General features: G+C 43.8%; 1 protein-coding gene across 23 annotated transcripts in view; it reads right to left on the bottom strand.

Moving 5' to 3' along the window:
* Window positions 1–21,717, bottom strand: part of tmod (tropomodulin) — a 134,475-nt gene that overhangs the window by 29,455 nt on the left and 83,303 nt on the right. For all 23 annotated transcript variants that reach the window (XR_006774979.2, XR_011223960.1, XR_011223961.1 and 20 more), the window contains exons 2-5: window positions 6,205–6,330; window positions 3,477–3,644; window positions 2,118–2,250; window positions 109–329 (exon numbers count right to left, since the gene is read on the bottom strand). Coding sequence is in view for 18 of the 23 variants with exons in the window: in XM_069310751.1 (XP_069166852.1) it covers window positions 109–329; window positions 2,118–2,250; window positions 3,477–3,644; window positions 6,205–6,330 (648 nt within the window). In the remaining 5 variants the exon portion in view is untranslated. The remainder of the gene's footprint in view (window positions 1–108; window positions 330–2,117; window positions 2,251–3,476; window positions 3,645–6,204; window positions 6,331–21,717) is intronic.

The raw sequence follows: 21,717 nt of genomic DNA, 5'->3' as shown, positions 1-21,717 counted from the left end.
TGAAGTTACAATTAACATTTATAACAAATGGTGAATATATGTAGTGAATATTCATTACTATGGTGATAATGCCTTCCACTCTACTAGACTGACAAAAATCTATCTTACCCTTATATTGTTAAAGTTGAGCTCCTTGCAGTTTGGATCGTCCTCCTTAAGCTTTCTGATACTCTCCTCAGGGTCAGTGTCATTAGGAGGTTCAGCAGGAAGGGCTTTAAATTTAGTAGCCTTTGTGATTCCACCCCAACCAACACCTAATGGCTTGCCTTTGTTCAAAAGTGACGCATGGTACTGCTCCTGGTTCATCATTGAGTGGAAGCCCAGGATAGCTGTTGAAATAAAACAGATGATCATTCTGTCAACATCTGAACAATGTAAGTATTAGCCTACACTAATACAATTTACAGAAAAATTAATAATGAATTCCAATATAGAGTACCCAAAATGTATTTAATTAATGACCATTTATTTACCCCTTGGAAGGATCATAAAATTATATTTATAAATTATAATTATAGCATTATACTAAAGATCCTGCATACAAACTTTTGCTCCTAATCCTTGTGCCAGACACAAATAGATTTACCTTCACACTCTTGGTAGGATCTGCCCTTCTCTATTTATGCCTACAAACATACATACATATGCATCCCAATTCGCACTTGAAGAAGACGGATGAACAGACAAAAACAAACTCGTGTTTGTGTGCAGACGTACACACAGCACTGTTGCCACAGATGAACCAAAATATTTAGAAAATACTTGCAATCGAGTTGGATAGTGGATAACTCACGAGACTACAATCATAAGCATGTTGACAATAGAAAAACAAAAAAAATAGTGATAGTTATCTTGTATACCATCCAGTAAGAGGAGACCTGAGGAAGAGTATGACGACAACAACAACAACAGTGTAAAGGGCAAAGTGTGGGGAAGGGCAAGTAAAACAGGAGATTGCTGGGTGAATTGCATTTTCCTCGACGGTCAAAAATGAATTGAAAACCTATGAGAACTCCAGGATACTACAGGGAACCGTAAGTTGTAGGATTGGCCATTCAATGTAGTTACAGTATTCAAAAAATTAAGGTATATGTGGATGTGACACTAGCATTAACAATAAGGATACAAGTGAAAAAATTACAGCAACAACATGCAGTACTGTATTCAAAAGTGGCCAACATACATAAAGGCATTTATAAATCTATGAATATTAAAGACAGCCTTAGTACTGTCAGTTCTATAAGTAACATCAGCATGGAGTCTATCTAGTGAAGCACAAGGAAAGCTTTAGAAAGCCTAGAAATTTGCCACCAATATACTGCCAGAGTAAGATACAAAAGCTATGAGGACATTAGTATAAATAACTAATCACATTAAATGAGAGATGGATCAGAAAAGATATATCTTCAGTATCTTAAATATTTGTAACAGATAAGGACGGCATATTTTCTCCTCCAAATGACAGAAAATAAAATATGGGTACAGGTGGAAATTGGCAACAGATAATCCAGATTTATTTAAGTACTTATATGTAGTGTGTATGGGTAAACAACTGAAATGAGCCGAGAGCAGAGGACATGGAAGCCACCTCCACTTATAGCTTTAACAGCAAGTACAGTATTCCAGAATATTAGAATGATGGGGGGGGGAGGGGTTATAAATACTGTATGGTACAATATATTGTGTATCATTGTTGGGAAAAGGAAGCCTCTTAGGTATCAAGATTCCCCATAGCCAAGGATGAGGCTGTCCACACAGTAACCCAATCAGTTACTGGCCAAATCTACTGCTTTTTAGCTTTGTGACCAAGTGATGAGCACATCAACAAATGCACTATGAGATTGGGGGTCCAAGAACTAGATAATGTGCACCAATGTCACATCAAATATGCACATGAATACACCTTAACACACAAGTAGCATTAAAGCATACAAAAAATTACAATAAAAATGAAGAGAGACAATAAGATGAACACTGAACACAGTTCATTTCCTACAAAGAACAAACAAGTAATTAAACACATGCACGTGTTCACATAACTTTACTATTTAATGAAATGAAAGCCTCATACTTGGAGTTATAATTCATACAAAATTTACAAATGCCATATCACTAACCAGCCAAGTCAACAATCTCATCTTCAGTGGCTGTGTTCAGAACAGATGCAAACTCTTCATCAAGATCCACTTCTACTTCTTGGGCAACAGCATCTTCATCTTCCTGTGGTTCTGGAGGTGGTGGAGGAATCCACTGTGTTGACAAAGAGCAGTTTTTTTTATTATTAATAGACGTACAAATAAAATTAAAAATATGCAAATATTAGGGGGGGGGGGGATAATAATTTGCTAATTGACCCACCAGTGCAGTCTATCAGTTCTGAGACTCGTCTCAGAGATACATTATCTCTCTTTCAGATGATGGCTGTCACAAAGAAATCACAATGGCATGATATATCAACGAGAAAATATTTTTTGGGCAATGAGGTGACTTGAACCGGTATTCTGGTGATTCCCGGACTCCTGTCTTGACCCATTCGGCCACGATAGGACAAAAGCCTGTCAACCTGGAACTCTACTGAATTCTCTGGAAGGTTCTGGAGGCCCAAACTGATGGCCAACCAGGTATTTTAGGATAGGTCAACCTATGCTCTGGCCTGCGGGTAATAGTGCTCACACCCTTACACTCCCGTCATATCACAAAGGCAAGCCTATCGTAAAAAAAAAAAAATAAGTACATTGAAATAAACACTATTTATTACAATGTATCATAGTTTGGGGAGAAAATATGTAAATGAAATGTCGAGATCTTATATGTAGGCAATTAGAGTTGTACTGTACAACTACTGTACTAGTAATGTGTAAGTATTAAGCTAAATGTTTTCTTTTTAGTTAAAATATCAGTATCCTGAATTTTGTTAACATTAATTTAAATGTTTTGTTGGCTAGTGTTTGCAAGTACTGTATGTTTAATTATTATGAGTGGATGTTTGAGTAAAATTTTTCTTGCACATTTTCATGTGTAGCGCCCCTGCACCTCCACCGCAACAGAGGATATCCACATTCACCCACCAGAGGGTGGGAGGTGTTTGAGGCGCCCACCTCGCTATTTAGAGATTGTTTACCTCATTTTTCTCAATGTTATTTGAAAAGTTTCAGCTAATGTGGCAAGTGATAAGACCACTTTATTTATATAAAACATAGCTTAAGTAATCAACAGGGTTTTCAATAAACACATGTACAGAATATAGTACTGTAGATGCAGTACAGCATACCTGGATTGTATCTGGATGGGGTTCTGGGAGTTGATCTACTCTCCAAGCCTGGTCTGGGGCCAGACTTGACTTGTGAGAGCTAAACAGAACAGCTGTTCAAGCCAGAGCTGATATTCGCAAATTAAGTAAATTATGATTTTCATTAGCTTAAGCTTTTACTGGAACCTCTAGATATACTGTATACAAAACTTCACCCAATGCTTACCTTCTTGCCTCTAACAGTTCCCGCAACGTATGGGACAAGATCTGGCCGGTCTGGTTCATTGATAGCTTGATCGTTTATGTGGTCTATGAGGTGCTTGCGGTTTAGAGGTCCTGTAGCTCCCTTTTCACATTTGTAGCTGTTACGTTCACTAGGTGGGACTAAGGTATCCTGTAAATAAAAATTATATAGATCAGTACCTAACAGCCAAACAAGATGCTTGAGAAATCAGATTCAAAATTAAGTAACAACAGCCCAAACAAGATGCTTGAGAAATCAGATTCAAAATTAAGTAACAACAGCAACTGAATACCAGTAGAGGTAGGCCTCATTTTGCATGAAGGAGGTGTGTGTGTGTGTGTGGGGGGGGGAGGGAGGGGGGGGGGCACATTGCATTACTGTAATAGAAAATTCCTTTAAAGCCAACACACGCATACATCAAACTTAAAAGTAAAGTGAATAAAAATAGGGTTCCTTCCAGATATTTCCGAAAGTTATTTTTACATTAGGCACGTGTCTCATTAATTTGAACAGGTTTCTTGAAATTTACAGATTCTGTCTATGAGCACAGTATTTGAAGATATAGCTCCACATGCCCTGATATATTTGTACAGTGCACTAAACTTTTATATATCATTCCATACGGTTAGATCCATATTGCTGGTGGTCTGTCAACTCAATGCACATTGTCTTTACTTAGATTGTCTGGAGTGTAGCAATGTTAGCGAGTGTAACCTACGTTACCACTCAGATTTACGGTAGGTGGGTTTTTCTCCCATTTTAGAATACAGTATTTGGACTTAATTTATGTTACTCTCATCAGTAGTCATTATTTACTCCAGTACTGACAGGTTATTGAAGGTAAATAATAAATACAGATTGAGCTGAACCAATTTTACTGTGCTATGTCCTCTTACACTTCCAAAAGTCTGTCGGCAATAGTTTTTTCGGACAAGATGCCACTCTTCAAGCTCTCTCACACACTGATTTAAGTATTGTCAAAATGTTCAATGTAATACATTATTTTCTGCACTGTCTCTGGTTTAAAAATATGTTGCACATTATGAGTTTCCTCGATGTTATACTGTGTGTATTTCTAGCCTGCCAATATTTCACAAATTAGGGCTATAGTAATTGAAAGGCATACTTCATCTAAGTAGGCACAGATGCTAATTAAATAAAATTATTAGGCATACTGGGCTAATTCATCTGAAAGATATCCCAATTTCACAATATTTTTGTATAAAAATGTATTTTAGGATAGCCATACTGTACAATAATAAACTCAAGAAATTATCAAAAGAAAGCACTAAACCAGTACAGCTACTGTATTAGCTCTAACCTAATACTGTAATGAACACTATAAAATGTGAATGTACATTTCCTGCCCAGTACCACACTTGAAGTATAGCCAGCCCTTTAAATATTATATGCCTATATTCCTTGCTCTATATAATGTAGTGATTATCAAGCAGAAAATGACAAGGCCACACATTGACTTCAAACTCGACAAGGAAGATGTATGAGGTAGAAGAGATTTCCATTAAAATCTAAATGCTATACAGTATTGTAAATACTGTAATACTGTAAAAGGAATAAATAATCCCATTGCTTGCCTAATATGAGTGAATTCCTGCTTCTAGATGATATAAAATATACCTGTATAACTATTAGGTAAGCCAAATCAAACAGAGAAGACCAAGAGGCAACAAATGGCATCTTAATCTGAATTACCTTTACTGTATAGATATTTATTTACAATGAATTTCACATTTCCATACAGAGGACATATTAAGACATTCCTCATCTGTAAAGCCTTAGGAAGCAGGTACTCTTGGTGATATAGTACTGTGCATAATTTGATTCCCAATTTGTACTATGTAATACTTTTGAATTTCCACATTAATAGTGAATGCCTTAAATGCACACATGACTAGACAATTAAATGCTTTATACCCAAGATACCATAAATACTGTCTTGCCATTCATATTTTACTGGACCCTATGCCAGGCATATCTTAAAACAGTACAATAGATGTTATGATCCCTGAAGAAAATGAGTTCATTGCTGGAACTTCAATATATTTTATGTTTCACAGACGCAGCTTCAATAAGAAGATGCATTGGTTAAATGTTTATTTACGACTTGTTCGCAGTCACATCTCTGTCTTGGAGACAAATTATTGTTTTTATTAAATGAAAAACCTAACTACCTCATGATACATATATTAACTATTTTGAAAAAATACAATTACCCGCCTCTCCGGGTTCATACGGTGATGGTTGGATATGCTTATATGGTGGAGCCTGGCGTAGCAATTGTGTAGGTGGCATGAGCTTGTGGGATGGGTGTTGGGGGTTCTGGGTGGGGGGGTGGAACAATGGGGAGGGGAACTGGCCAAGTATGGTGGTAGTGTGAAGGGGTGATGGTGGTGGCCAGAGTGGGGGGGGGGGAGGGAGGGAGGGAGGGAATAGTGGGCGTGTTGATGGACAGGTTTAGCCAGTCTTACTTGGAAATGAAACTCTTTGGCTTCGTCCCTTCAAATTTAACTAAAATTATATCCAAACCATTGAACTTGTCGTGGTCGTCCTCTTTAGCCATTATCAGTGTTATGCACACGTGGTCAACCATCCAGTTGCTGGGTAGAGCCAACATGGCTTACCGGTAACCTCAACTTACAGCGACGAACACCAACCAGAATGCAATACCAATGAAGTAACCCACACTTACATCAGGATCAGCCTCTCCCGCCAGCATCTCCAGCTCCTCCGGCGAGAGCTGCTCCAAAAGGTCATCGATGTCCACATCCTCATACTGACTCAGGTCCTTCCCGAAGAGTTTGGTGTTGGCCATATCCTGTAAATGGAAAGGAAGTTAGAAATGCATACAAAAACTAAGTACTGAACAATGAGATAGTTGAAAATATAACCGACAGTAGCACCTGAATGAAAAAAGACATGACAAATAAGTTATTCAAAAGAGTAAAGCCAGAATGAAAATTGAAAATAAGGTACAAGAATAAATGAGATAACATGTGAAGATAGAATGAATGAATGTAACAGAATAATGATACACTGGAAGTAAATTTCTGACAAAGATGAATGTACAAGGTAACCAAATGAGAGTATGAAACAAATTTATAATTATGTTTAAGGCTACAATAAAATAAAGTACTAATGAGTAGGCAGTCTATTTCTGATTAAACTGACAAATTACATTTAATTGCATCAGCAGGTAGGTAACAAAATTTTCCAATTTTCTTCACTAAAAATGCATGATGATATACAAGGAATTATAAATTATAGCAGACTTTTTATAAAATTCCTAAATCGTAAAATAATACACGTGAAAGAAACTCGTTACGTGGACACAATCCTTATGCAAGACTTGTGTGCTGAATAACTGTACACATTTGAAACCAGATTCTCCCGAGGCGATACCAACGAGGTGTTCTCTATCCTCAACACCTACCACCCGTACACACGTCCTCACCCACACAGGAGATAAGCTGTGAACTTGGTGTTGGAATAAAGAATTGACTCCCTAAAGTCACTTACGTCCTTTGTATTGAGCTCTCGGTATATTGAGGGGTAACATTTTGTGGAGTTACATGTTTGGAAATCCATCTGTGATGATGTAGCCTAAACTACACATGTACATGGAGACATCTGGCTCGGAGATGACAACTATGTGACACAGAGTTGACATCTGGCTCGGAGATGACAACTATGTGACACAGAGTTAGTAATAACACGCTACCACCATAATGTATTTCACCATAATGTAGTTTTCAGTTTCATATAGTCCTGGGGACCATTCAGGCTTGTTCGCATGCATCTCTTGAAATTATACACCAGAACTGACCGACTCCTAATTCGCAACCGAACTACAGCATGCGTCCTCTTGCGGATGGTCCAAAGATCACTAAATCATCCATTCAATCCACTCCGCAGTTATACAATCCGTTATTCAAAAATGTATTGTAACTGGTTCGTCCCCAATTTGCTGTGGCCGCATAGGAGAACAGGTAGTGAATCCAGCCAGTCATTTAGCCGCCGCCCCTTCCCACACCCACTACACCAGTACTTACTATTTCCGCCAGTACTCCACCCCTCTTCCCCTTTCGCACACGCTTGCCTCATTTGTTAATACTTGCGAATGACTCCTTCACTGCAGAACGTCCTCTTCCTCATGTTCGATACCTGCAGTTTTTATAATCTACATCTGTCTCACTCCCTCCCTAGAAATCGATCATCTGTATCCCGTCTCTCACTTCCCCAGTCAAGTGTCCCTCACACCATTACATGTACGACCTCCAACGTCCCCCACTCCAACCACTTCCATGCCTCCCGCTACATGTACCTCTGCTTTCCACCCATACACGCTCCAGACAAAGCTCCATCTTTGTGGGCGCCACGCATCGGCACACAATAGGTGACTAACAGTTGGCTACCCCTTCCTGGTCACGCTCCCTCCCTCCCTCTCTCAACCAGCAAACCCCACTAACCTTTATTATTTAAATTAAATAATGTTCTGTCTGGTTGCATAATGTGTCTTCTTTTGTACGAGTGTGTTGTGTGACAAGCAGACAAACCTCATCCCTCACCCACACAACACACACAGCAACACAAGCAATATACCTGCGCGGGCCCAAAGCCTATGGCTGGCCCCACTAAGTGTTACTTGTTTCTGCTTTACTATGATATTTCTCTCAGGTCTTTCGCCAACTCCAGTATTTCTCACATTCGTTCATCTTTAGTCCAATGACTTCGTTCTCTCTCACATCCTCCACCTCCACACTGCCTCAGTGATAATATTTATACCACAGAATACTCACGTGAACAAAATCTCCCACGGTAGAGGTGATAAATGAGTGTGTGTTTGTGGACAATTGGTCAGGTTAATGCAGAATACTGACACCCTCTGTTATCATTCATCCCTCTTCCTTCTCCCTCTTTGTTTACCTATATCTTAGAAAGAGGGAGGGGGATGGGAAGGTGATGAAGAGATGGGAGGGAGGCATGGGAAGGTAGGTGAAAGGGTGAAGAGATGGAGAAAGATGCCGAGGAGTAAATACTAATTCATGCTTTTACCTGCCAAGGCTTCTAAGCCCCTTCAACACCCCCTCTCTCCCATCTCAACCTCGCGCACACACCTGTCCCCCCCCACCTGCACCCCCCCCCCATCACCACTCCCCCTCACCCACACCTGCCCACCCCCCCTCACCCACACCTGCCCACCCCCCCTCACCCACACCTGCCTCCCTCCCTCCCCCGGATCCTCCGCTCGCGCACATTCCCACCATGACCTACAAATATCTACACACCGAGGGAAAGAAAGAACTCCATGACCTTGTGACAAATACCTTAAGTTTGGTTCTTATGATCTTGCAAAAATGGCGGAGCGAGTTCCTTCTCCAGCGGCGCATGCACGCCAGCAGGTCAAACACCACGTGTGGATTTTTTGTATGTTTTTTCACGGCACACACGCTCGCTAAATTCTCTTTAGACAGTGTCATGCATGTAATCAAATCATTGAAAAAAACTGCAACACTTTTGTAATTACATCACAATACAAGTTTGTATTCAACCTGCTCCATCACGTCCCCAAGAGATGTAAATATATACAGTATATATATCATTAACTAAGTCACAGATTAGCAACTCGTACCCAACTTGCTAATGCGCGGCTTATCACCAATTTCATGAGTTAATGCTCATTTATTACTAGCCCTCCAGGGCAAATATATATTTATTTCACGCAAGCAGAGGTTGCTATAGCAAGTCCTAACATAGGCTGAGGATGGTGCGCAGTCCTCTCTCACTTGATACATGCAACTGTTTACGGAATCAACAATCCGCGAAAATGCCACGTATAGGTACAAACTTAAAACATTGAAATATTGACGTCTAGCAAGCACCGGCCTCGATAGATTAGGAGGATGTCTTGGGTTGGAGGCCTCGATAGATTAGGTGGGTTGCTTGGGTTGGAACGTTTCTGGTTAGGTAAACCAGCTTTTCGTTTTTTTAAGAGTGGTAATTGAAGATAATGGGGGCTGGGGGTGGCTACACACGCTTCACTGGCCGCCGCCACCCTTTCTTTTGTGGCATACTTATGTACACTTGCATTTATGCAGGTTCTTTACATTATACGAAGGGGTTACACTGTGTGTCAAGAGGTAGCTATAAAATGCTAAGGAAAACCCCTCTCCTCTCACAGGGTGGTTAGTCATGCGTGTCCCACCCCCCAAGCAGCTGGTAAGGGGATGACCCTGAGCACAGTCACATGTGCTAAGGTCCAGGAAAGTTCCCGGTCGCTGCTGGATACGGGACGTGGAGTGGGGCTGGGGGAAGGATCCAGCGACAAGAATGTGACGCGACACAAGTGTAAACCTCCGTAACCCTCTACTGTATAGTATACATGTCGAGTATGTTTACTGTACAGTACAAATGTCGAGTATGTTTACTGTACAGTACACATGTTGAGTATGTTTACTATACAGTACACATGTCGAGTATGTACACAGTACAGTACACATGTCCAGTATGTACACAGTACAGTACACATGTCGAGTATGTATACAATACAGTATTCATACTCGACACAATGGTACAAATATTAAAACAAAATCAGTAACAAGCTAAAAACTGCCATTGGGAAGACTAGAGCAGCCTCCCCAGAGTAGACTGCCGTCTCTCAGCACTCACCACAAGGATGCTGGTTATCTTGAGGTTATCTTGACATGATTTCGGGGCTTTTTAGTGTTCCCGCGGCCCGGTCCGCGACCAGGCCTCCACCCGCAGGAAGCAGCCCGTGACAGCTGACTAACACCCAGGTACCTATTTTACTGCTAGGTAACAGGGGGCATAGGGTGAAAGAAACTCTGCCCATTGTTTCTCGCCGGAGCCTGGGACCGAACCCAGGATCAGAAGTCCAGCGTGCTGTCCGCTCGGCCGACCGGCTCCCGTTAGATTTGGACGCTAGGGAATTTAAAGATGGCATCTCTGGAGTTCAAGGAGGACTGACCAAGAAATACCAAGTTTGAATGGTAAACAGGTTCGTAGCCAAAAGGGCCAAGAAGTTGTGCTGCCTTTCCCAGCGACATGTATGTGTGACTCATGACCCTGCTGCCCCGTGGCCACTCACGCCTATTCAATTTCTTTATTATACACCCCATACCCATCCCGTGGGCGGTGGTGCAAAGGATTACAGAGGCACATAATCGGTTCAGGAACTGAACCCTCTAGTTCGTTTAGCTAAGCAAATAACAATGTTTGACTCTAGTTACAAAATTATCAATGTTGTATACACATGTACACACCCTCATACAGCCAAGACAAGACATACATCATCCTTGGTATGATCTACGGTCCACTGAATATTATACCAAGACCGAGAGTATGAGACTCATGATTCTCACAAGAGAGTACGAGAATCGCCAGAGTACAGAAGCAGCAGCAGCAGGAACCCACTAAGAGACGAGGGGATTACCTTAACGTTCACAGAAATAATGTTTCAAGATTGGGACTTTATTTCTAAATTATATGCATTAAAAAATATCGGATCAATTTGTCAATGTTTTTCTCCTCAAACATTTCCTTTAATATCGTTATTTTATAAATCTATATCGACTGGCTGGGAGCCGAGCAGTTACCGTTGGGGGGTAGCAAACATTGGTAGCAAAGCCAATGTTATTTATAATTTTGGGTCTTGGACAAGGAAGCTTGAAGCCAATGGCGTAAAGGAAACTGGTGTGTGTGAAGTTGTGCGTCACGGGAGGAGACTACAAGGTCCGCAGCTGCCTAGGGGGACTAAAGCAAAGTTGTTTTGACATATTCATACATTAAAACATTGATGATAGCCATGATATATATGTGCTTCAGCTTACAGTTTAGACCTATTGTCTTGTGTATGAGCCTCTGTTCTGTGTGACAGTGAATACCACCATTATCTTGAGATGATTTCGGGGCTTTAGTGTCCCCGCGGCCCGGTCCTCGACCAGGCCTCCACCCCCAGGAAGCAGCCCGTGACAGCTGACTAACTCCCAGGTACCTATTTACTACTAGGTAACAGGGGCATTCACGGTGAAAGAAACTTTGCCCATTTGTTTCTGCCTCGTGCGGGAATCGAACCCGCGCCACAGAATTACGAGTCCTGCGCGCTATCCACCAGGCTACGAAGCCCCTACGTCCTCCTCATCCGCCCCATTATCCTCACTTCAATAAGACTTAATTGAAATCCTCAGATTAGGCAATATTGTAATTAATTTTGTCAATAAAGATGTTAATAATAATAAGTGGGGGGTAGGAGAGCAACGTGTCTCCAATAATACACCGCTTTTTGACATCAAAATCCCCAACTGCCAAATAAAGATGTACTATAAACCCCATTGGGTCACAAAAGGTCACATTTCTGTGCGTGGTCGACAGGTTAAGTTAGGAATCAGGTGCCAGATTCACGAAGCAGTTACGCAAGTACTTATGAACGTGTACTTTCCTCAATCTTTAACGGCTTTGCTTACATTTATTAAACAGTTTACAAGCATGAAAACTTCCCAATCAACAGTTGTTATTGTTATAAAAAGCCTCCTGATACTTCGGAGCTCATTAACCGTTTAATAATTGTAAACAAAGCCGCCAAAGATTGAGAAAAGATGGGACAGGTTCGTAAGTACTTGCGTAACTGCTTCGTCAATCTGGCTCCAGCGTCTTGATACACCATTTTCTTTCCGTTGTGGCAACTCGAGAGGACGGGCTGAGGAGAGAAATAAGGGGGAAGGGAGAGGTGGGAGACTAAAATTAATTTAAAATAATTACGAAAATGGAGGATAAAACGAAAGAATCATTATAAATCTAAATAAAAAAAATCGAAAAACATAGCAAGTTGACACTCATCAGGAAGAACCACTGAAGAAGGGACCAATCCACAAATAAACACGTGCAGAGAAGAACGGAAACAAGAGAAATGTCAAAATGAAAGAACAAACGTGAGAACAACGAGACACGGGAGACATCTCCCGTCACGCAGGGTGCAGTCGCACCTCCACAGATCTCCAGTATCAGCTCTTGATACTGGTAATGGCTCAAAAGGGCCACCACTTACGGGCTATTCATGCCTGTGCCACCTCTTGGGTGGCTTAATCTTCATCAATCTCAACAACAACGAGAGCGCGAAAAAGAGATGACGGGGAGGGGCGGGGGGGGGGGGAGGGGCAGGATATGACTAGGTGAAAGGCAAGTGATTTGGCGTACTTGTGTTTGCTAGTTTAGCTGCCCTAGTTAACCTAGCAGACTAGGCTAGTTAGTTATTATGCACCCCATGCCCGTCCCGTGGGCGGGGGTGGACAGGCTTACAGTCACATAATGCAGTGTGCCACGAGAGGCCTAAAGTGGCTGGGAAGGGAAAACAACTATCAGGAGAAAGCGTCAAGCCATTACGACTATCTAGCACTTGGAAGGGATCAGGATAAGGATTTGAAATGAGACGGGAGGGAGGAAGGAATGGTGAACAACCACTTGTGGACAGTCGGGGATTGAACGGCGACCTGCATGAAGCGAGACCGTCGCTCTACCGTCCAGCACAAGTGGTTGGGAAAACATCTTCCTGGGCGTTGATGACACACCTCTCTCGGCGATGAGCGAGAAGAGTGACTAAAGCCACAAAATACAAAGCACTACTGACCACGCCAGCGGTAAGCACGATTAGGTTAGACCACAAGAGGCTGTGGCAAGGATCAGGTTGCATCACACAAAGGGGGGACGGGGGGGGGGGGCGTGACGGATGGGGCGGCAAGTGGTGGTGATGAGGGAAGCACGAGAGGGAAGGCAAGCTGGGAGAGGGAAGGATGGGGTAAATGTAGATGGGTAAAAGATTATCAAGCGGAGGTGTGACGGGGAAAGACCAGTCGTGAGACAGCAGGGGTGGGAGTGAACATGAGAGAGAGCAGGGAGAGAGAGAGAGAGCAGGGAGAGAGAGAGAGAGAGAGCAGGGAGAGAGAGAGAGAGAGAGAGAGCAGGGAGAGAGAGAGAGAGAGAGAGAGAGAGAGAGCAGGGGGAGAGAGAGAGAGAGAGAGAGAGAGAGAGAGAGAGAGAGAGAGAGAGAGAGAGAGAGAGAGAGAGAGAGAGAGAGAGAGAGAGAGAGAGAGCAGGGAGAGAGAGAGAGAGAGCAGGGGGAGAGAGAGAGAGAGAGAGAGAGCAGGGGGGGAGAGAGAGAGAGAGAGAGAGAGAGAGAGAGAGAGAGAGAGAGAGAGAGAGAGAGAGAGAGAGAGAGAGAGAGAGAGAGAGAGAGAGAGAGAGAGAGAGCAGGGAGAGAGAGCAGGGAGAGAGAGCAGGGAGAGAGAGAGAGAGAGCAGGGAGAGAGAGAGAGCAGGGAGAGAGAGAGAGAGAGAGAGAGAGAGAGAGAGAGAGAGAGAGAGAGAGAGAGAGAGAGAGAGAGAGAGAGAGAGAGAGAGAGAGAGAGAGAGAGAGTGAGTGAGAGAGAGAGAGAGAGCAGGGAGAGAGAGAGAGCAGGGAGAGAGAGAGAGCAGGGAGAGAGAGAGAGCAGGGAGAGAGAGAGAGAGCAGGGAGAGAAACAACCCCCCCCCCCCAAGCCCCTGGCAGTGTCTGCGGTAGTGAACTTCTCGGTATTTTCCTGCTCAGACACAAATGCCAAGAGCAAAGGGTTACTACTTAATAATGCCTGACAGGGATTCCCAGTTGAAAGTTGTCAGGTGGGAACTGAAATACAGAGCTGGCAACGAATGCGGTCTCGTGTATCCCCGCCAAGTCTTCAAAGTGTTCCAATAGGATTTATTTTCATTTAATGTTACATTATATGAGGAGGAGGAAAGAGAGACCGACAGAACAATCTAGGAGGCTGTGCGGACACCAAGACCAACACGCCTGACTGACAGTAGTTTGTGAACACAGAGCCATAATAAGGAAAGATCTGGACTTTTTTCTTCTATGGACCCTTCAGAAGGGTGTCATACTCAGTTTGGTCCTGCTGTGGGGCGGAGAACACTTTAGAAAATAAGTAAGCTTAGGGGACAGGCATCTTGTGAGAACATAAAAAAAAAAACTGCGAGGTTCGAATTTGTTAGTCATTTCTTAATCAAAGAAAAAATATAATAGCGGTGCCTTTGTTCGACAGATTCAATAACTTTCATGACATTCATGGAAAAAATAATGATATTCATTAACTATTGGGTCTATGACCTCTTTGCATCACCTGTATCTAAGTCTGAATGTGTATGGCTACTGCAAATTAATGCATATATATGTTCGAAACATAGTAAGCTAGGTCATTATCTCTCTTTTCTCTCTCTCTATTACTCGCAATCAAGAAGTGAGTCCAAGAGGTTACAACCACAGACATGATGAAAATGAAAGAATGGTCCCTGAAGTGGCTATTAGGAGTTCAACTCAAACAAGTGTAAAGTAATTAAGCTAGCTAATGGGAACAGGAGGACGGACACTAAGAGGAGGAAACACATGGGAAAGGAAATTGCCAGAGAATCAGACAGAGAAAAAGACTTGGGCGTTGATATTACACCAAACCTGTCTCCAGAAGCCCACATCAAACGAATGTCAGCTGAACGAGGATGATTGGTTAACAACTACCATCAGGAATCTGAACTCTCGGAGTCATGTATATCAATAAGAAAGGGAGTAGTGGAGGCAAACTCCATACATAGATTTAATAGCTTTAAATGTATATACGACAGAACCCAATAAGTAATATCAAAAGGCGGCTCTGACACTTGTACACCAGTCCGTTAATATGTCGAGAGGTGAGACCCAAGAACGAAAGCTCACCCTCCACAAAAACAACTAGTCAAGTCCATAAAACAAATGATGCTCGTGTTGTACAGAGCAACAGGCTGCGAAAGTGAAAGGCGTAGTTTTAATGCATGCCGTGTCCCGGGACTTGAACCTCGGGTATTGTCACAACCTTGGGTGAAGTACTGCGCCGTGGAGGGCGGGAGACTGAGGAGGTCCCGCCATGCGCCCCACCTTTCACATAACCCAGGCATGGACTTATTATTATTAACATTTTTATTGACAAAATTAATTACAATTTTGCCTAATCTGAGAATTTTGATAGTCTTATTAAAGTGAGGATAATGCTGGTATTCACTGTCACGCAGGACAGAGGGTCATATATAAGACAATAGGTCTAAACTGTAGGGGGAAGCACATATATCATGGTTACAATCAATGTTTTAATGTATGGACGCCATCAGTGTCTAACAGGCATAGTGAAACACTTGCATATAAACAAGCTGGCGGCCACGGACGTTGAGGAACATATTCGTAGCACACCAGATCCTTGGGATTTGAGTAGCGTGAAATTTGAGGCGATTTTTGCTAAACCAAGAGAGCCAAAGTAACCCCCCTAACCTATCGAAGTCAATGCTCATTAGTTCTTAACACCATCAATATTATGGTGCTATAAATTTCACTGTAGAAACGAAATGGTGACGTTGTGGCTGACAGTGTGAAAAGTGTGTAGTGTGAGGACAACCCGAGACCCTCCCGCCCACTGCACAACACTGCAGATAATGGTATACTGGTCAATGCTCAAACACGAGCTGCTGGTCACTGGGTTCACACGCTGCATCTCGCTGCTCATCTCCCAGTTCTGGTACTTTAAGCATCTGGGAACTTGTTGATCTGTTCGGAAGACTCCGACAAAGCAGCACACAACTCTTAATAATAGTTGTATGATGCTTTTTAAGCAGGGCATTTACAAAGCCAGTGATAACTTGGAGAAGAATAACCCATCACCGGAAAGAGCTCTCAAAGGCGTGAATCTATAACGAACTCTAACAGAATCGTGAGTTGAACAATTCCCCATCACTGACCACGATAGTAAGTGCGGACGTCAACTGCATTTGTATCTGCTGTTGCCACTTGCACACGCACGTGAGTCATGCAAGAGTGAATCACAAGTGACCGCCAAACCACACCAGAAGATGATGAGACGACGACGTTTCGGTCCGTTCTAGACCATTATCAAGTCAATTATGATAATGATCCAGGAGGGACCGAAACGTCTCCTCATCTTCTGGTGTGTAGTTTAGTCATCATATCTTCAGCCACGTTATTGTGACTCATCGTCTGCATATCAATCACAAGTGGTTAATGTCAGTTTTATATGAACACTGAACACGCTGGTTCTTCAAGCGTAGAGATTACTGTGCATTGTTTACTGGGGTTAAAGTCCCTGAACATGTACGCTTCTCATGTTGCAACCCGTTCTCGCACTTGCTTATAGTCAATATCTTGCTTATGAATAAGACCATATGTGACATACTAATTTATTGTGAATATTTGAGTTTACCTTGAAAAGCTGAATAGAAAACCACAACCTAACCACCTTAGTATGTTAAGATATTACAATTAGTACTGAACCTATACCTATATTGATATTACAGGTTTATAAAAATAATAAAACAAAACTAAAATATTTAAATAAATTATAAAGTAATTTAGGATATTGACATTTTGTATAAAATCTCTATTTAATAAAACTGAGAGAAAAAGTTAGTGTCTTGAAAAAAATATGGCTTAGAATGTCACATATGAACTTATTTATAAGCGAAATAGTGACTATAAGCAATAAGTCATATGTGCTGTCTTGTGCGAGAGCAGGCTGCAAGAATACATTACATCTGCCTGGGAAGGATAGCACTCTTATGCGAGCTAAAACATATGAATTGAACGTTTATCACACTCGGAACTGACCGAAATAAAACTAAACAAAAGTGAAGCCAGCAAAGCGTCTCTGTATCACTCACTCACTCACACACACACACACACACACACACACACACACACACACACACACACACACACACACACACACACACACACACACACTATATCCCGTGTATGCAAGCCTCTGGTTGTTGGGGTTAAATCCTAACAACCACTTGCCTATCCACTCCTGGAGTCTGTCGAGGTCTTTCCCTGCAGTATTCTACAATCTTCCCCAGTATTTACCTTCCTCAAGAGCCGTGTTGTTTGTAAACACTGACATATAAGAGCACATGGAGGCTCATCACGCCCACCCGCATTAAAACCAGCTCGCACACTGTAACTTGCTTGTACCCGCGTCTGTACCCGCGCTTGTACCTCTACCCTCCCCCATTAACACCATTTGCCACAGCTGGGCACAGCAGGCGGCCAGCCCCACACACACTGGAGATGGTGCCAAGGCTAAAGTCTCCCTTTTCTTTCAGCATTTTCGCTTTTGCCCCACCACCCCTTCCCTTTCCTGTATTTCTTTGTTGTAAGTGAGCAGACACAACTGTGGTCATATATTGTGTTCCTCTCTTGTTTCCTCCCCAAGGGCTGGGTGCTCGCGGCTGGGTGCTGGGTGCTCGTGGCTGGGTGCTGGGTGCTCGTGGCTGGGTGCTGGGTGCTCGTGGCTGGGTGCTGGATGCTGGCGGCAGGGTGCTGGGTGCTCGTGGCTGGGTGCTGGGTGCTCGTGGCTGGGTGCTGGGTGCTCGCGGCAGGGTGCTGGGTGCTCGCGGCAGGGTGCTGGGTGCTCGCGGCAGGGTGCTGGGTGCTCGCGGCTGGGTGCTGGGTGCTCGCGGCAGGGTGCTGGGTGCTCGCGGCAGGGTGCTGGGTGCTCGCGGCTGGGTGCTGGGTGCTCGTGGCTGGGTGCTGGGTGCTCGTAGCTGGGTGCTGGGTGCTCGTGGCTGGGTGCTGGGTGCTCGTGGCTGGGTGCTGGGTGCTCGCGGCAGGGTGCTGGGTGCTCGCGGCTGGGTGCTGGGTGCTCGTGGCTGGGTGCTGGGTGCTCGTGGCTGGGTGCTGGGTGCTCGCGGCAGGGTGCTGGGTGCTCGCGGCTGGGTGCTGGGTGCTCGTGGCTGGGTGCTGGGTGCTCGTGGCTGGGTGCTGGGTGCTCGTGGCTGGGTGCTGGGTGCTCGTGGCTGGGTGCTGGGTGCTCGCGGCAGGGTGCTGGGTGCTCGTGGCTGGGTGCTGGGTGCTCGTGGCTGGGTGCTGGGTGCTCGCGGCAGGGTGCTGGGTGCTCGTGGCTGGGTGCTGGGTGCTCGCGGCAGGGTGCTGGGTGCTCGCGGCAGGGTGCTGGGTGCTCGCGGCAGGGTGCTGGGTGCTCGCGGCAGGGTGCTGGGTGCTCGCGGCAGGGTGCTGGGTGCTCGTGGCAGGGTGCTGGGTGCTCGCGGCTGGGTGCTGGGTGCTCGCGGCAGGGTGCTGGGTACTCGCGGCAGGGTGCTGGGTGCTCGTGGCTGGGTGCTGGGTGCTCGCGGCAGGGTGCTGGGTGCTCGCGGCAGGGTGCTGGGTGCTCGCGGCAGGGTGCTGGGTGCTCGCGGCAGGGTACTGGGTGCTCGTGGCTGGGTGCTGGGTGCTCGTGGCTGGGTGCTGGGTGCTCGTGGCAGGGTGCTGGGTGCTCGTGGCAGGGTGCTGGGTGCTCGCGGCAGGGTGCTGGGTGCTCGCGGCAGGGTGCTGGGTGCTCGCGGCTGGGTGCTGGGTGCTGGCGGCAGGGTGCTGGGTGCTCGCGGCAGGGTGCTGGGTGCTCGTGGCTGGGTGCTGGGTGCTCGTGGCTGGGTGCTGGGTGCTCGCGGCAGGGTGCTGGGTGCTCGCGGCAGGGTGCTGGGTGCTCGCGGCAGGGTGCTGGGTGCTCGCGGCAGGGTGCTGGGTGCTCGCGGCAGGGTGCTGGGTGCTCGCGGCAGGGTGCTGGGTGCTCGCGGCAGGGTGCTGGGTGCTCGCGGCAGGGTGCTGGGTGCTCGCGGCAGGGTGCTGGGTGCTCGCGGCAGGGTGTTGTGATATTACTCCACTTATTGCAGGGGTAATATTATTATGGGGGTTCTATACTTCAAAAGTGCGGCAACACAGTTTGATCTGAAAACTTCAAGAAAACAGTTCACCCGTTTTCGAACACTAATTAGCGATAACAAGGTTCACAGCCATTTAAAATGGTATAAAAAGTTGCTTTTCGATAGCGTCCAACCGTTAAGCTCCAGTGGCCATTTGTATAACGCTTTTGCATCTTACTTTACCTTGTGGCTACCTCGTGTAGCTTCAACTTGTATAATCTTCGTCACACAATCACATGCTTTTGGTTTATCTCCAGTTTGGGAGTGAACATCTTTTAAGCCAAAATGTAAAGTCAGATTTAGACTGATGTCTACCTGTTTAGATCAGCCATTATTACAACGAATTGTGTAAGTTGTTAAGGTACTGGTTTCCGATTCTGAATTTGATAACTCCAATTATTTTAAAATCATTGATAATTTGTAGCTTCTAAATCTCAACCTAATTATTGAATAGACAGTTTATAACTACATATACTAACGTGCATTTCATGTTATTATCATGACTTTCTCTTAAGTGTTGGTGTACATTTATAACTACATAGTTATAATTGTACAAAATAAGCATTTGCAAAGAGTTATGATTATAAATGATGAGCCATATTAATGGTTCTGGCGATGATGATGATGTATGTCACATTAGATCAACTTGGAACTTAACTGTCGAATAGCACACAGTATCACAGTATGATTGACCGGGATTCCGTGCTGCAATCTGACTCATTATGAAGCATAATAAACTGCGGTACAAATAATTATATTTTATAAAGTACCGATATACTTTATAAAATATATTTATAAAAGTTTGTGAGGATACCACCTCTGGTGCCAATTTATAAAATATATTTATAAAGTATCGATAACGATACCGTTATCGTTGTTGAACATTTATTAACAAGCCTCCATATCAACAAATACTTACACACACACACACACACACACACACACACACACACACACACACACACAAAGATAAACTATTTAACACGGGTGGTACGAGAACAAGGGGACACAGGTGGATACCGAGTACCCAAATGAGCCATAGGGACGATAGAAGGAACTTTTTCAGTGTCAGAGTAGTTAACGGATGGAATGCATTAGGCAGTGATGTGGTGGAGGCTGACTCCATACACAGTTTCAAATGTAGATATGATAGAGCCCAGTAGGCTCAGGAATCTGTACACCAGTTGATTGACAGTTGAAAGGCGGGACCAAAGAGCCAACCCCCACAAACACAACTAGACGAGTACACACACACACTTATAAATTTATGTACAAGAGTTCAACAGAAGAGGGATCAATAAAGTTTGCAACACTTTCAACTCCCGCCAACCCCAAACTAATGAAGAGAAATTGAAATTGAAATTGTAATAAGTTTATTGAGGTAAAATACACACAAAGGGATGAGGTAGCTCTAGCTATTCTCACCCCGTTCAGTACATCGTGTTAATACATACATATACACACATCACAAACAATAAACATATTACCAAACATTCTGAGAGATAAACATCAATATTTCCTAATGAAGAGAAGGTAACAAGGTAACCTTATACTGGCTTATTGTGCGTGTGTATCCAGGAAGGTCACTGCTGACAGGTCTCTACATACCTGTAGTGTCAGGTATGTGTCTGGGTGTCAAGACGCGCTATGTTGCCCCATCTGGTGGCTTTATTATGGCAAATATTACATGTCCACAGAGATAGCATAATGGGTGGGGCAGCCATAGTCGAGTTAAGACATCTGTTTAGTTTTGTAAACTAAATATATTTTTAACACTCCCTTTTTAACGAAAGGCAACCTCCAGAACTACGTGGAGTTCGTTGTAACTTACGCAGTTTACTCACTGTAAACACCACCACAAAGTTATACAACCTTTTAGGGTTAAATATACAAGCATAAAATCAGCTTGGAATACAATTTCCATTTAAAGTTAATGTTTATTACAATTCATTATATGCTGTTCGGACATTTGTAAACTATCTTACTAATTTACACCTTCTAACGTCGTATAAAAATGCTTAACCTTGGATTTATTACAATCGAATAAAGAAACCTTCCAATCCGTAAACTTTCTATTGTGTGGCAGTGCACAATAGAAAGTTGTTTTCACATATCCATACATTAAAACATTGATTGTAACCATGATATATATGTACTTCCGCCTACAGTTTAGACCTATTGTCTTGTGTATGGCCCTCTGTCCTGCGTGACAGTGAATACTAGCATTATCCTCACTTTAATAAGACTATCAAAATCCTCAGATTAGGCAAAATTGCAATTAATTTTGTCAATAAAGATGTTAATAATAATAAATTCCGATCCGTCAATCCTCCTGTTGTTTACTTATGGACGGTTTCAAGAGCCTCGCCCCATCCATCAGGCTACTGTTGCTTGCAGGCTTGCAGGCTTGCAAGCTTGCAGGC

This window comes from Procambarus clarkii, chromosome 68, assembly GCF_040958095.1.
Source record: "Procambarus clarkii isolate CNS0578487 chromosome 68, FALCON_Pclarkii_2.0, whole genome shotgun sequence".
NCBI lineage: Eukaryota > Metazoa > Arthropoda > Malacostraca > Decapoda > Cambaridae > Procambarus > Procambarus clarkii.
This window is presented reverse-complemented; position numbering and strand designations above follow the sequence as displayed.